The sequence below is a fragment of the Lichenostomus cassidix genome, chromosome 1, assembly GCF_008360975.1.
Source record: "Lichenostomus cassidix isolate B80296 chromosome 1, HeHo_3.0, whole genome shotgun sequence".
NCBI classification, from domain to species: Eukaryota; Metazoa; Chordata; class Aves; order Passeriformes; family Meliphagidae; genus Lichenostomus; species Lichenostomus cassidix.
Window position 1 is genome coordinate 61,944,799 of NC_139479.1, and position 16,067 is coordinate 61,960,865.

Sequence of the window (16,067 nt, forward strand, 5' to 3'; positions counted from 1 at the left end):
GCAGCCTTGCCAATGCTTGATTGCTCTTTCCATCTTCCTGTGAAGGAATTTTTCCTAATATTCAATTTAAGCTTCACCTGGTGCAACTTAAGGCACAGTCAGAATAACCTCATCTGTCTGCAAGTGAAAAATGTTGATAGCTGTTTGTTATCACGCACACACCTAAATTACTATTTTTTAAGGAAAATTGGGAATTGTTGAAGAACAGCTTCTCTTTGCAATATGAAAGGTAATAGTTTAAGGGTTGGTTGATTTGTTTTGTGTTAACACTAAAGCATGTAAGTACTCCTTTTTTGGATGATATTTTGCACTTCTGAATATTATTTTGTTAGGGGTTTTGCCTAACTCAATATTTAAATCATTTATAATATAAAGTATGTTTACAGCACTATTATGGCCACACATGAGCTAAAGAATAGCTAATTGACTTGAAACTAGCTTTTTCAGGACTTAATCATAGTCTTCCTTTGGAAGTAATCCTACCCATTAATCATGCTCATTACTAGTAAATGTATAGTTACTTAAGCATCCTAAGTTTCTCATTAAAATAAAAAACCCCAATGTTTATACACTATTTTTATTAGTAAAACAATAAACAGAAGTCTCTGTTCGCTCATTCATGGGATATAAAGGAGAAACAAATGTTACGTTAATCAGGTCTTTAATTTTTATTATACAGGGGAAAGACTTAATTAGTAGTAATATTCCTTAAGGCTTTTGAAAGAAGCTTTATAACCATTCAAAACCCTATTACAATACGTAAATGCTAACTGCCTGTTTAACTTCATTTGTAAGGGCACAAAGACAACCAGATGATTATTAATCTTGTAAACTGAGTCGGGAGACTTAATGTCTGAGAGACATGTTAGCTTGCATTTCCTCTTCTCAGTCTGTACTAACATCACTGCTGTCCTTTCAATTCTGTTCATTTTTAAAACAGATCTAAAAGGCAAAAATACCTCTTTTTTCTTTTTTTTTTTTTTTTTTGTTACTAGGTGGTTTAGCTTTTTGCTAAACTAAACTAAAAAGTAAGAAAAGTAAAGAATACCAGGAATTTATTTTCCTAGAATCACAGAGAGGTCTAGGTTGGAAGGGACTTTTAGTGATCATCTGGGTCAAATTTGTGTCAAAAGCAGGGCCTTAGCTTGGGCGATTCAACCACTTCTTTGGCCAGTCTGTTCTAATGGTAATTAAATTCTTTTCTTATATCCAGCTAGAATTTCTTCTAACACATTTTGTGTCTCCTGGCTCTTGTCCTGTCATCACAGATCTGTTGGAAGGCAATGTCTTCATCTCTTCTGTAACTATTTCGTAGGTATTGGAAGGCTGTGATTAGATCCTTCCCAAAGAAACTTCTTTTTACTCAGGGCGAATAAAACAAAGCTTTTTTTCCTATGTCAGGTTCTCTAATCTTCTCATTACCATGCTGGCCCTCTTCTGAACTCTTTCAAGTTTCCCAGTGTCTCTTGAATTGGGAAAACCAAAACTGGATACAGTATGCCAAACATGGCTTTAAAAGTGCTGAGTAAAGTGACATAATTAAATCCTTTGTTCTGCTGGGTAAATTCTTGCTGATGGAGCCCATGAAACAATTTGGTTTTGCTACTGCCAAGATGCTTTGCTGATTCATTTGGCTTGCTCCTACTAGAATCCCCATGTCCTTCTCAGCAGAGCTGAAAAAAAAAAAAAAACCTGGCTGCAGTCAGACTCCAGCACTGGTGCTGGGATTATTCCATCCCAGGTGCAAGACTGTATCTTTGTCCAAAGCTCATGCAGTTCTCATTCACGCAGTTTTTCAGCCTATCAAAGTGTCTGTATGGTGGCTCTTCCCTCCAGCATATGTCTGTCTTCTCCTAGTTTGGTGCTATATGCAAATCTGGGAGCATCACTTACTCCTGTCATCCAGATCATTTCTAAAGATAACGGATAGAATCTGACATTGGATTGGCTGCTGAGGAAATCCACTCATGAGCAGCTGCTAATTTGCCTTCGAACCATTAGCCAACACCCTTTGAGCCTGGCATTCTGTCAGGTTTTCTATGCCCATCTTGTGGTCCATCTGTTCTGTCTCTATCTTAACCAGCTTGTCTACATAGATGTTGTGGAGATCAAACTAAAATTAGGGTAGATGATGTCCACAGCTCTCCCTGTTTTGTTGAGCAAGTTGTTTCATCATGGAAGGCATTCAGGTTGGTTAAACTTATCCTTGATAAATATAATTTCTTGTCCTTCACGTGACTTTCATTACAACCTTTGCCATAATTTTCCTTGGGACTGGGGAGTTTATATTCCTTTTGCTGTTGTTAATACAATTTACCCATATATACACTTTTTTATCTCTGAATGTATTTCTGTAAAAGAAGGTATTACACTAGGATGAGAGGGATTTTTTTAAGAATTTGGTTTTTTCTGGCAATTTGCATGCATTTATATTTTCAGTTTAGTGATTTTCTAACTATGGGACTAATGAAAATGTAAAATGAATGTATATAATAACTTTAGTTCTTGTGCTAATTTATTATGTATCTATCTGTCTAAATAAACATATAAATTAATTTGTCCTTACAATTAACAGTGAATAACATACCACAATCCAGTGCATTGATAGTATTTTATATATATTTTCAGGTCATTGCCTATAACTCAGAAGGGAAAAGCAGTCCAAGTGAGACAGTGGAATACATTACTTGTCCAGACAAACCTGGAGCACCTTCAAAACCCACAGTGAAAGGAAAAATTCATGCACAGAGTTTTAAAATAATCTGGGGTAAGAATGTTGCCCAGTATGTCTTCTGTATTTTTTTAAATATATATATATAATATTTTTTATACAGAAGGTCAGGTTTTACTTCAGTAAGACTTCAGTCAACTGAGCTATTATGATCCACTTTAATGGAAAAACACTGATTCAAAATACTTAGTGTGGCAGTAAAAGTAATTAAGTAGGAAGAATAATATGTAATTGTAATAGGGAATGTTATTGCGGAGGACTACAACAATTAAAAAAGCATAGTTAACTCATGTACTAAGAAGTGCTGTTTGTCTGGTACAAAAAGTAGGTGCCATGACATTCTGGGTTCTTACCAAACAAGAAGATTGAAGTTCAATATGTGTCTTCAAACTATTTGGTTTTGATAGATAAATTTTTATTCACTAAGGATCTTGAGGAACTTTTCCTTAGCTCAGGATTTTCTGGCCTTATGCTGTAAAATAGAAGGTTAAACAGTACTGTGCATTGCAGTGTTTTAGCAGAAAATCAAACAGTTAAAAATTGTATTTATTGTATTTAACTTCTTACATATTTCCATTTAATAGTGTGTTTAATTCGTTAGCTTAAGAAAGTCACTTTTAGAGTGTAAATAGTACTCAGCAGGTCCAATCTTGCATCTTCCCAGAGTGCTTTGCTATATCAGGACCTGAAACTTGATCTTTTATGTATGATGCGTAATGCATAAAGTTATTAAAAATACCTGATTTGTAAATCAAAAGCTACCTAAAAAATCTATTTATATATAAAACTTCTAATAGTCTTTATTTTGAGCATTAATATTCTTTCTATGTGATAATTAATGTGAAAATTTTATTTTTCATTTGGAGTAATTTCCTTCCAACCAAAGAAGTGCTATCTGCCATATGAGTCTCGTTTTATTTAGCTGGTATGTTATGATACATAACCCTTGCCTAAAAGCCAACATCATTTCATCCAGCACATCCATAATGTGATGTTTAGGCAGGAGTACCCTTCTGTGTTGAAAATAATGCTGTCTTTATGTTTGTTCAAAATGTTGTTTCATATTATTCTAATTTTGCTCTTTTCTAAGTTATCTTTGAGAAACAGGATTGTATGTCAAAGAAAGGTCTGTAAATTTGTATCTTGTACATGAATACTGTACCAGTGAGGATAGTGCACTCAATTTCTTGTGATGTATTACAAGTTAAGAGATATGTTTTCAGTGAACAATTCCCAACTTCTATTCTGTCCCAAAATATTTAGGTTTTTGAAATTCTGTCCTTAAATAATTTTTAAATATTCTTATACACAAATCAGTATGATAATTTTTCCTTTCTGCAATCCAATTTTAGGACCATTAGAGTCTGTGTCCCTGAATCCATAATCAGGCAGCTTTCCACAGCACTTGAGACTGAAATGTTTGCTGTGGCATCTCCCAAGGGCAATTCCCTTGTCACTTTTCCTGTGAAGAGTGTACAGAAAGGCTGAGAGCTGGCTTTCACATAGCAGGTCATGGACTGGTTTGCCATTGCCTGTACCAGGATGCTTTCGGTCTAAAAAGGAACCCATCTCCAGCTGTCTGTTGATTTTGCCTTTGGAAAAGCCTCTCCAAAAGCTATAAAGCCGTTAACTTACCTCACTTAGTTGCAATATTGCTGTTTTTTTATAGATCCACCAAAAGACAATGGGGGAGCAGCAATAAACACATACATTGTGGAAATGTCTGAAGGCTTAAGTGGTAAGGAGCATACACTGGCATTCAGTTGTGTGGGGGTTTTTTCCTGTCTCTGTGTGCATGTGGGAAGAATAAAATATGTATTATGATAGAGAAAGTTATTGCCAGGGACTGACATAAAAAAAAATAAAAATAGAGGCACATTGATGCTTGTATATAAGAAATTCTTCTGCTCTAAATTAGAAAAAAAAAAAGCCACAAAATTCTGTGATGCAAGAGATGCTTTTTGTTTAACTTACTAATTAGGTGTATTCAGTTTTGGAAGTGGAATTACACATTTCAGGCATTTTAGGGCAAGGAGACAGGGACATGTAGCTTTGTTGTCTGCATGGCAGATGAAAGAAGAGCTAGTACTCCATCTATCACTATTAAAGGAGAACAATGATGCAGCTGGGATAACTTTCTGCTATTTGCTTTTCTGTTCTTTCATGCAGAAAGGAAAGTGACAGTATTTCTAAATTGGATATAAACGTATCTTGCTAATTTTCTTAAAAACTAGACATCTTAAGTAGACTTATTGAGTTCAGAAACACAGTCACATTGAGAATGAGAGTTTAAATTTCTCCAGTGCTGTGTCAGATTAAGACAGAGCACTGTCCCCAGGTATGATGGGAGCCCTCCTGGGTCTCTCAATTGTGGTTCTTTTTATACTTAGTCTGTTGCTTTCCTCTCTCTGTCACATGTCTACACTAAGTCACTTTTGGAATGACGCACCCACCCAAGCCTTTCATGCAAATTTTGTGAGCTGTGCATTACCTTTCATTCCCAGTCCTCTAAATTCTGTGGTGTATTGAGTTGTTGGAGATTTAATTAAAAGTACCCAGGTTCCCTGCTTAATCTCTTGAAAAGACAGAGAGTGCTGAAGAGTTTCTGATTTATGAATAATGGAATCAGTATTTCAGATGCTACTGGGCCATTCAGGAACACAGGAACAAACTTCATCAATTGTAAACTGTAGTACAGCCTTCAAAATGATGATGTAATTTGAAGTTTCCTTTCCGTGGAAAATTTTCCTTTTGTATCTTTCCTGTTTATTTGATTATGATGTTGAATGGGCTTGGTGACCCAGTAATAACTACTTCATTAAAAAGAAGTTTTCTTCTATTTAAGGTAAATACCAAATAAGGAAGCTATTTCACTTCAACAGATCTACACCTAGGAAACTTATCTTTATGAAATTATAGGATCTTTCAGGAAATTCAAAGCAGTCTCAATTTCTGCTTTCTGTAATAAACATCAGGCGCACACTTATTTAGTGAAGTTAGGATACCTGCCGTGGCTGGTACTGAAGTGTGGCAAATTACACTTTGGTTCATTGCACACTTATTCCTAACCTTTCAGGAAACACATGGGATACAATATACAGCGGAGCCGCTAGGGAACATGTGTGTGACCGACTAAATCCAGGCTCTTCCTATCGGTTACGTGTATATTGCGTTGGGGAAGGAGGACAAAGCACGGTAATATGAGCTAATATTTTTATTGAATAAAATTTCTCTCTGTAAGAAAATCTGGTGCAGTAGATATTTAAGCAAATATTGTGCAGAAGTGCCTAACAAAATAGCCATAATTAGAACATCAGTGAAGTTCCAGTGTTGATGCACAGTGGTTCAAGTTTCTGCTCATTTGTTAAAGAAATATATGAGTATTCTTTTCTGATACTATATTTTGTTTAACGTGATTGTCTTATTTACAGAAGCAGATACTTTTCCTATGTGGTACATGGATACAATGTTGTTTATTAAGGCCTAGCTCAATACAGCAGTGTAAGCAGGGTACTGGAACTGATTCCCCACAAAGTGATCACAGCATCAAGCATAACAGTTCAACAAGCATTCGGTCTCCCACATAGTGTGATTCTTGGGGCTGTCTTGGGGCCAGGAGATGGACTTCAGTGATCCTTGTGGATCCTTCCAACGCAGAAGATTCTGTCATTCTGTGAATTTAATGTATTTGCTGTAGTGAGTGGAGTACCTTGTCTGAGTAACCGGTCAACCCATCAGGCAGGGGAGGAGGAGTCTCCACTCAGGTTTTAGCAGGGGTATGCTCTGTAGTTTCTTCCCATGCTGTCTCAAGCACAAATAAAATGTTTGTATTGCCCTACTTTTCAGTATTCCCAAACAATTTGCTGTGCCATATTGTGCTCCCACATATATACACGTTGCATACACACACATGTGCGCTGTCACTTCTGTGGTGTAGTTCTGCTGGCAGTGCCAAAATATCATGCTGTATTCCTCTCCTCTCAGCAGCAAGTGTAACAAAGCCAGCCCTGACCCTCTGCAGACTTCCAGCAGAGTTCCACTGTCAAGCTGCTCTCACAAAAATCTTAAAGCTTTGCATTCCTGGTGTTTTCCATTTCTACCCAGCCCCGCCTTATGATATGAAATGTATGTGCTCTTCCTCAACATAGAAGTCTTCTGAAAAGATAACCTTGATTACAGCCACTAAGTCTTAAGAATAAATCTGGACTTCTTCAAAGTTGGCTTGGCTGCAGTGCTTTCCCAGTCACCAAACCACAAGTCTTTGTAGACTTTTACTCTGCCGACCTACTACCTCACAACACAACCCCATGACTTTGGAATAAACACTGAGTACCAAAGAGAAAATAACCTCCAGAAAGTCCTGATCCTTTCTGAAGGTCAGAAATCGACACAAGAACTATAAAGAAGGATGTAATTAACTTTTCTGCAGCTCCTCATGAACATATATGTCCTGAGAAACATTTCTACATTTTAAGTAGCAGCAGTTGCAATGCAACAATGCATTCAGAGCAACTGAAAAGCAGATCATCCAATCCAGTCTTTCTTGAACATACATAAACCAGTTGTGAAATGAGACTCTGAGATTAATTTCTTCTGTAAACTTAAAGGCTTTCCAACTTCCTATTTGTTCTGTATCACACTGAAGCTAATCAATCCCTCACTGTCTCTGCTCACTTCTGTCTGCATCCAAAACAGTGAGTGCCATCTGCTGCATATTATGTTCTTAGGTTATTTTTGCTCAAACCTCAAATCTGAGGTGGAAGCATTTTGCACAGTAAGTATTGCTAAACAATGAAAAAGTTGAAATCTCTTTTTTTTCCCATCTCTTCTGATTGTCACTTCTGCCCACTTTTGCTTTCTGAGAGGTTCTTCCACGGAGAGTGTATAGAACTCATAAATCTGTAGTCTGATGCAAAAGAGAATGAGTTTATGTTGAATAAGTCATATTTCAAGCATCTGTACTAGGTTTCTACTGATAATTAACCACTGTTTTTAAGTGTACCCCCTTGCATATGTACCAAAATACAAAAGCAAACTTTGCATATTGTGTGATTATTTTGACATGGTTTATATTACAAGAAATATGTACCAAATCACTTCAGCCTCTTCACATATTTGGAGATGTCATGAAAAAAGGGGAATATGTTGTTTCTGACTCAGGTATTTGCCTTTACTTGTGGCATAACTGACAGTGCTTGTTTTGACCTGGGCAACTTCATTAATCTATCTTTCTTTTGTTAGGTATCTGATTCCTTAGTGGTGCAGACACCAGCAGTGGTTCCTGGTCCATGCCAGCCTCCAAGGCTACAGGGTAGACCAAGAGCAAGAGAAATTCAGCTGCGTTGGGGTAATTCTGTTACAAGTGTTAGTGATTGTAAGGAATCCAAATGTGTTATGTGTTAAAATTGAGTAAGCTTTTCTTTTTTTCTTATTTTTAGGACCACCTCAGGTAGATGGTGGCTCACCCATTACCTGTTATGGTCTGGAAATGTTTCAGGCAGAAACTGATGAACACCGAGAGGTTTACCAGGGTTCTGATGTTGAATGCACAGTGGGCAGCCTTCTTCCAGGGAGGATGTACAGCTTCAGACTAAGAGCAGCTAACAAGGCTGGGGTAAGAAGGCAATCTGAAATGAAATTGGTTCCAGAGACTGCAATCACTGTTAAGGATCTTTTATTTCAAAAGAAGCATTTAACAGTATTTTTAAAATTAGGATTTCCTAATGTAGAGTCATTTGAGTCACATAGCTTATTGTTGTGTGGGAACAGACAGTTAAACATCAGTTTATAATGAAGGGGATTTTAAGATGAAGGGAAGAGAAAATAGTTAATTATGTCTTTTTATCTAAATAGTAGTATTAGGAAATGTTAGGTACTTTATTAAAGCACTGTTACAACTTCAATATTCTCATTTGAAGTAAGGTAACAAATTATTTTCTGTGTACAGCTTTGTAAATTGATTGACCTTTACTTTTACAGCTGTTGGTATTCTGGAACATAATAATTAGTGTTTCCTGACTCACTCTATTTTTATGTTTCGTTTAACTTCTGAGTACATGTTCTATCAGAAAGAAGGTTGTTTTCCCTCTTTTGTGTATTAAATGTGTTTAAATCAATTGTTGCTGTAGAGCAAGCTTTATTTAATTACGTACTCAAAGTCCTGATTTGTTGAATAATGTACACTTCATAAAAAACTGTCAGGATGAGTTGACACTGTGAAGAGGTCTACAGCTGAAGGCTTTAAAGCATTATCCTAAATTTTATCCTCCCTCCACCCTGCAAAGAATGGTTCATAGCTCAGCAGTTTTTGAATCCTTTGTTTCTTATAAATAGGTATAAATAGGCAGTACAAATCGTTTTATGTTCCAGTGCAGCCACTGTGTAACTTCAAAATAAGGCTTTGGATAGCACTTCCCTGTTTTTCCCAAGAGTTTGAAGTGTCAGATTTATTCACATTGTACTTGCTGGATTGAAGAAGAATTTGCACCTATTCTGGAGAATAGTCAGGTAGTGAAATAAGTCCTGAGAATCCACAGTCCACAGAAACTTACTTTATAAAGACGTAATACAAGGTTTCAGGCTGCTGTTACATGTCCCCACTATGGTAAACTGTTATTTAAAAAGTAGTAATTCTGTTTTTATGATATAGTTGTATCAACTCCCTTTTTAATAGTTCGGACCTTACTCAGAAAAATGTGAAGTAACTACAGCACCTGGACCCCCAGATCAGTGCAGACCCCCTCAAGTGGTGTGCAGATCTGCTGCGTGTGCTCAGGTGTCGTGGGAGGTAAGAATGCCATGGTAACACCTGTCTTAACATGATGGTCTTCTGCATTTTTTTAGCTCAGCCTGAAAAGTCTAATACTGTATTTTAATTTTTATTTCTTTTATTTTCACTTTATTGGTAAGCATACTTACCTCATTTTCTAGTAGGTAAAACCTTAGTCATTCATCATGGCCATTACAAGGCAGCTGTAAGTTGGCAGGCTGCAGGTACTGGATCTTACTGCTTAAAACTGTTTAAAAATCTTCTTTTGTTGAAGAGTTTGGCCGCAGCTTCTGCTCTGCATTTCTTAGTGATGTAGTCTCATCTTAAAATTTTTCTTTAACATAGTTATAGTTCCTCAGAGACAATGTATCCACATAATACAATAGATTATTGTGCATTTCTTGGTTTTATAATCTCATTTAATTTTATATAATTACATCAGTAATAATGTAGCAAAAGCCTCACAGACTTCCTATAAACCCATAGTACTTAGATATCTGATTAAAAAATGCAATAGATAAAAATTAGGCTTGTAAAAAGAAAGATTCTATCTGGGAATACTGTTTAAACACAGCATTTTAGTGGCTTAAAAATAGGGTGAAGTATCTGAGTTACAGAACTGTACAGAAAAAAAGCCCAAAAACTGTTTTACGTGGAAAGTAGTGTTCATGTTTCCTACTGGAGGAATGTCAGAGGAGCACTCCTTAAATATCTACAAGGCAAAGCCTTTTGAAAAAATCTCTTACAACATTCAGGTAGAGTTAATTTGAGTGATGTTAGATGGCTGTTTTACAGAATCACACAGTAATTAAGACACAAGTAGACCTCCAGATGTCATTTAATTCAACCTTCTATTCAAATGGGTGAGGTTTCTCAGGCCTTTCCCAGTGAAATTTTATTTCTCTCCAAGGATGAAGATGTTGCAGCCTAGTAAAACTGTCCGTAATCTCATTCTGTAGGATTTTTTTTTGTGTATGTCTTGTCAAAATTCCCTTTAATTCAAGTCATGACTCTTGTCTTGGTACTGTGCCATCTTCAAGAAAAATTTTTGTCATAATCTTTGTATACTCCCAGTAAGTCATTTAAGGCAGTAAGATTTCCCCTTAGCTGTATTATCAAATAAGCCTTACCTTTTGGTTGTGTGTTGCACTTCTGCTTCATGACCCTTCTCTGGACTTACTCAGTTACGTCAATGTCCGTCTCCTTTTGGGGATCCCAAGACAGGACATGGTACTGGAGATGCAGCCTCACAAGTGCTGGGTAGAGGGGATTCATTATTCCTTTCACCCTTCTTGCTGCTCATTTGCTAATACAACCACTATGTAGCTCACCTTCATCAGACACACACTACTGATTCACGCTGAACTTTCTCACCAGGACCGCAAGGGTTTTTTTTTGTAAGGTTGCTCCTCAGCCTATACCTTTTTATCCCAGTTCAGAACTTTGTGTTTGCCATTGTCTTAGTTGAACTTCCTGGAGTTTTTGTCAGATTCTGCTTGTTATTTGTATTGTACTATATTAAAAATCAGCGAAGAAATGGGAGGGTAAGATTCCTGTGGAACTACAAAAAAAAAAGGTTGGGTGAGTTTGGTTGATTTTTTCTTTTTCTTAAGTCAGTGAATTAAACTTTTAATTATTTATGTCCATATTTAAGGTACCAGTAAGTAATGGAGCTGATGTCACAGAGTATCGGCTGGAGTGGGGCGGTGTGGAAGGATGCATGCAGATGTCCTATTGTGGGCCTGGGCTCAGCTGTGAAGTGAAAGGGCTTTTGCCTGCCACTATATACTATTGCCGGGTTCAGGTAAAGATGTAAAATTATTGTTAGTGAAATCTGCTAACAGGAATTGCCTCTGCCATAAAAACATGGTCTACTTCGGATTTGCAGGCAGTGAATGTTGCAGGTGCAGGCCCTTTCAGTGAAGTAGTGGCATGTATGACTCCAGCATCTGTACCTGCAGTTGTGACCTGTCTTCGTGGACTAAGTGAAGATGAAGTTGAAAGTCCACACTATTCTCCTTCCTCATCCCTTGCCATAAGCTGGGAAGAGCCTTGTGACCATGGATCTGAAATCCTTGGCTACAGCATAGACTTTGGAGATAAGCAGCCAATAACTGTGGGGAAGGATCTTACCTACTGTATAGATGGCTTACAGCCAGATACTACCTACAGGTATGTGATACACAGCTATTGACAGCCTGCTGTTTTTTCCACAAGAGCACATGCTTTATTTCCTTGTATTTTTTTATTGTCTTCATTATTACTCTCAGAGATACATTAGTGCACAGCCATGGAGCAAAAGGAAGTTTTGTAATGATGATCATCGTAAGTAGATGAGCTGTGCTACTTTCATTTTCTTTAAAAAATAATTTATGTTAGTTTACTGTAGTATTGTTTTATCTGCCTGGTTAATGTGTCAATTCAGCTGAATTCACATTACATATTCAGATTCATAACTGGTTTTGGACTAGTTGCTTCCCTCTTTGCAAAGGTAAAACCCATCCAAGGAAGGACTATGTCCAGTCTGATCTAATGACAGCAACTTGCAAGGCCTTATCTGCGGAAAAAGTGGAAGTCAGCATGAAGAGTATCATTTCAAAAAATCAGCCAACTGTGCATCCCTTTTGAAGAATTTTAGTTGCTGAAATCATCCCTTATGTTTGGTCTAAGGGTTACTGAAAAATATAAACGCAAAAATCAGTAGTTTTGCCTGAAGGCACTCTACATCCCTGATACAAAAACATGTCCTCCGTGTTAAAGGAGAATGGCAGTCCCACTGAGGTCAGACTTTTAGCCCACTCTGATTTCAGTATAGTGACGATATCATCTGGCTGGATGTATCAGTTTTCTGAATCCTTAATTACTGTTTTAAGGCTTTATGTTAGACTACAGTGTTTCTGTGTGCCTTAGAATTATTTAATAATAATGCTGGCAGTCTGAAGAGCTGTTGCTCTCTGTGTCAGTATACTGAAAAAAAGAGAAGCTCCTATTGCAGAGATAGGTCTATACTTCTACCCACATAAGTTTTTTTTATAGAATACACTGTCAACTCTTTGTGCAAATAAAAAATTGCATATATTAACCTTAGTTCTGGGCTGTAATAAATTAGCATGATGTCAAATATTACTGTAGTGAAGGAGAAATATTTATTCTTTAGCCTGCATACACATTCGTGTTTCCACATTTTGCGGTTGTGTGGTTGACTGTTTCAGAATTTAAGTAATTACTGTGATTACTTTTTTCCAGTTACCTAGATACTATTTTGGACAAGCAAATGTTAAGTCTGCAAAATGAAATTAGACACACTTTGTTCCCTGTGGCTACCTGTGAGATACGTAAAGAGCCTCTGTTTTCTGCTTTTTCCCTTTCAGAATCAAATTTCATGGCTAAGTCTTTTAATTCTTACTTGCAAATCTAATGCTAGCATTGTCTTCCTTGGAGTATCCAAGAAGAAAAACAAAACCCTACCTTATTCCTGGGTATCAAGTTCTACAATTTCCTCAACTGTGGGTTCTTTGGTGACTTCTGGTTTCCCCTTCTCACTTTGCAGCCAGACCCAAGAGGGCTTGTTGTTTGCAGGTGCCCAGAGATGTGTTACTGGTGGAAACAGCAAGAGAGGTGGCTGGGCACCATTGCTTTATTTTCACATGAGTAGGGTCTGTTCAAAAAAGTCCATAAAAATGTCTGTTAGTCATCCTTGAACTCATCTGATAAAATAGTCACAGATGTGGTTTCCCCTCTTTGGGGTGGGTTTTTTTACCTTCCCTCATCACTCCAATGTGGCTATCGAAAATTTTAGTACAAGGCCTGCACAGTCAGAATGATGGACCACTCTTGGAGTCACTCACAGAGCTTTTGCATCTTTTCACTGAATTTATTTGGAATAATTTTATTTTTAATCAAGCCAGCTCCTTAAAATGTGGCGAGAAAAGTGACACACCTGCATATTCTTGACAGTTTATCAAAGCATAATATTGATTTATTTCTTAGACTCTAACTTGAAGTTAATTTATTCTTTCTTTTTCCAAATGCTAGGGTACGAATTCAAGCCCTAAACAGTCTTGGAGCAGGTCCTTTCAGCCACACCATAAAACTGAAAACAAAGCCTCTGCCCCCGGATCCGCCTCGCCTGGAATGTGCTGCATACAGTTCTCAGACTCTCAAGCTGAAGTGGGGAGAGGGAACTGCAAAAGCATTAACTGACTCCATCCAGTACCACCTTCAAATGGAGGATAAGAGTGGAAGGTTGGTTTGATCACTTTAATCTGCCAAGTATTGCTGGGGTCTGATGCTTGGGAGATGGCAGCAAAGGGCAAAATTCCATATGCTTTGCTGAATTTACGACAGATGCAGGAGTTCATCTCATCTGGCAAGGCAAGAAGGGCTCTAGTGTTTTGTGCTGAGAAGTACAAGATTAAAAATTTCATTGTTTTTTACTTACAGTTCAACATGAAGAGTTCAATGCAGTGTTTCATACCAGCACACTTTTCTCTCTCACTTTTAGTTAAATATTTTGTCAAAGTAACAAGTCCAATCAGTGTTGTGAATTTTATATACTTAATATTGGAATGGATGAATGCTTTACTCTCTGTTTCCTTATATGCAATTATTTTAGTGGAAAATAATACAAATTATTATTTTAAAGGATCCCTTGTCTCATCTTAAATCAGAATGTTAGCTGAGATGGTACAGCAAGAACCCTTGCCTCAATGGTAAAATGAGCAGTATTGCTACAGAGTGTTCCATGTCTGATGAGTAGCGTTAGCTTTACAAAAAGATGAAAGAGATCTACTATGTGAAACTGCTGTGCCGTAAGGAGGAAAAAGCATTAGACTCTCTAACTGGAAAGAAATTCATTGCCGTTACCAAAGACTAGGCCATGTGCAGGTACCATCTGTTTTAATTTTAAAAGAAAATAAAAAGCCGAAGTGGATGACACCCCCTGCAGGAAGAGAGAAATCTGTGCTGTGTCCTAGCGACGCCAAAACTGAAAATCAAACGAGCTGCCGTGATCAGTCTGTGCAAGAATCACAACATGAAGGAGAGTGGCCAATGTACAAAACTCTCAGAAAGAGATTTAGTGTGCCCTGCAATTGTGACTGTGCCCTCCTGTGCAGGTGTGCATGAGGAGACATGCATCTCCAACAATGGTGTACAAGAGCAATTGGATCCGTGGCACTTTTTTTAGGTGTAGCAAGGGAGAGTTGCAAAGGAGCAAAAAGCTAAAATCTAGTTACCTAATTTTGAAAAGCTAAAGATGTTGGAGGAGTAGATGGCCAAGGGAAAAAAATGCAGGTTATTAAGAGGCACAACTGTTGTCCTTTCCCATTGTTTCAAATGCAGAATAGCTTCTTAAAATGCTTAGGACCATTTTTGGTAAGAGATAATCTGTAGTGTTCTTTGTGCAAGAGATTTTTATTTCAAAGACATAAGAAACAAAAACTTGGCCCAGGAAAATGAGCTTATTGTTTTAGAGTAGCCAGAACACTGTTTAGCTCTGAAATAAGTGCTTCTGGGCTTTTCATTATATTCTGGGAAATTATGGGAACATATTTGAAAACAATACTGTAGCTGCTTCGCAAGTCCTTTTCTGTGTTCAAAATAAGATACTCATTCCTTTTTCAGGTTCGTATCCTTGTACAGAGGACCATGTCATACATACAAAGTTCAAAGACTCAGTGAGTCAACATCATACAAATTTTGTATTCAGGCATGTAATGAAGCTGGTGAAGGTCCCCTTTCTCAAGAATACATTTTTACTACTCCCAAATCTGTTCCAGCTGCCTTGAAGGGTAAGGGTGCTTCTTTTTTCATTTACGGGGTGAGAGGATCGCAGGTTGGTTTTGGTATTATGTTGTATTTGGGATATTGAGAATACTATTATGTATTTGGGATATTGAGAACCCTTTTTTAAGGGCAGGTAGTGGGCAAATGCTCCTTTCATATAATTGCCTAAAATGTTCACTCCAAATATGAAAGACTTGGGCTTTATGCATTCTTTAACATAAGAAGGTTTGTACTTCGAATACCTACTTACCAGGAGAGTGGCAAGTTAAGGTGAAAATGCTTCCTAGCATGTTTAGAATAATTTTAAGCATTGCAGTTTGGAGTTTTTTTGTTATACGATGCACACTTACAGTCTCCAAATTTTATTTCCTTTCTCTTGGATGATACCTAAATTAGCAAGAGAGGACTATATGAATTGTTAGTTGTTGCTCCAGGAAACACTGGAGGAAGAATACATTTGAATCTGAATTTTTTGTTTCTCTGAGACAAAACAGCAAGTAGAATATAGAATTTTACAGGTCATTAGAATATGACACATGGTGTGACAGGGAGTGCAGAGCTAGCTGTCACTTTTGTGCCTCCTTCCTTCAGCACCAAGGATAGAGAGAATAAACGATCACACTTGTGAAATCACGTGGGAGGTTCTGCAGCCTATGAAGGGTGATCCAGTTATCTACTGTCTTCAGGTCATGGTGGGAAAAGACTCAGAATTCAAACAGGTATGATATATTTAAGTTATTGTAGTTTTCTTCAATTACTATTTGTGATAACTAGTTTAGT

At 37.3% G+C, this 16,067-nt stretch overlaps 1 protein-coding gene across 6 annotated transcripts in view; it reads left to right on the forward strand.

The window, feature by feature from the left end:
• Positions 1-16,067, forward strand: part of FNDC3A (fibronectin type III domain containing 3A) — a 113,401-nt gene that overhangs the window by 92,369 nt on the left and 4,965 nt on the right. For all 6 annotated transcript variants that reach the window (XM_085059924.1, XM_085059934.1, XM_085059969.1 and 3 more), the window contains 11 exons: positions 2,629-2,767; positions 4,401-4,469; positions 5,808-5,926; positions 7,973-8,078; positions 8,170-8,345; positions 9,405-9,518; positions 11,155-11,304; positions 11,389-11,672; positions 13,536-13,745; positions 15,126-15,292; positions 15,879-16,006. In XM_085059924.1, coding sequence (XP_084916050.1) covers positions 2,629-2,767; positions 4,401-4,469; positions 5,808-5,926; positions 7,973-8,078; positions 8,170-8,345; positions 9,405-9,518; positions 11,155-11,304; positions 11,389-11,672; positions 13,536-13,745; positions 15,126-15,292; positions 15,879-16,006 — 1,662 coding nt within the window. The remainder of the gene's footprint in view (positions 1-2,628; positions 2,768-4,400; positions 4,470-5,807; positions 5,927-7,972; positions 8,079-8,169; positions 8,346-9,404; positions 9,519-11,154; positions 11,305-11,388; positions 11,673-13,535; positions 13,746-15,125; positions 15,293-15,878; positions 16,007-16,067) is intronic.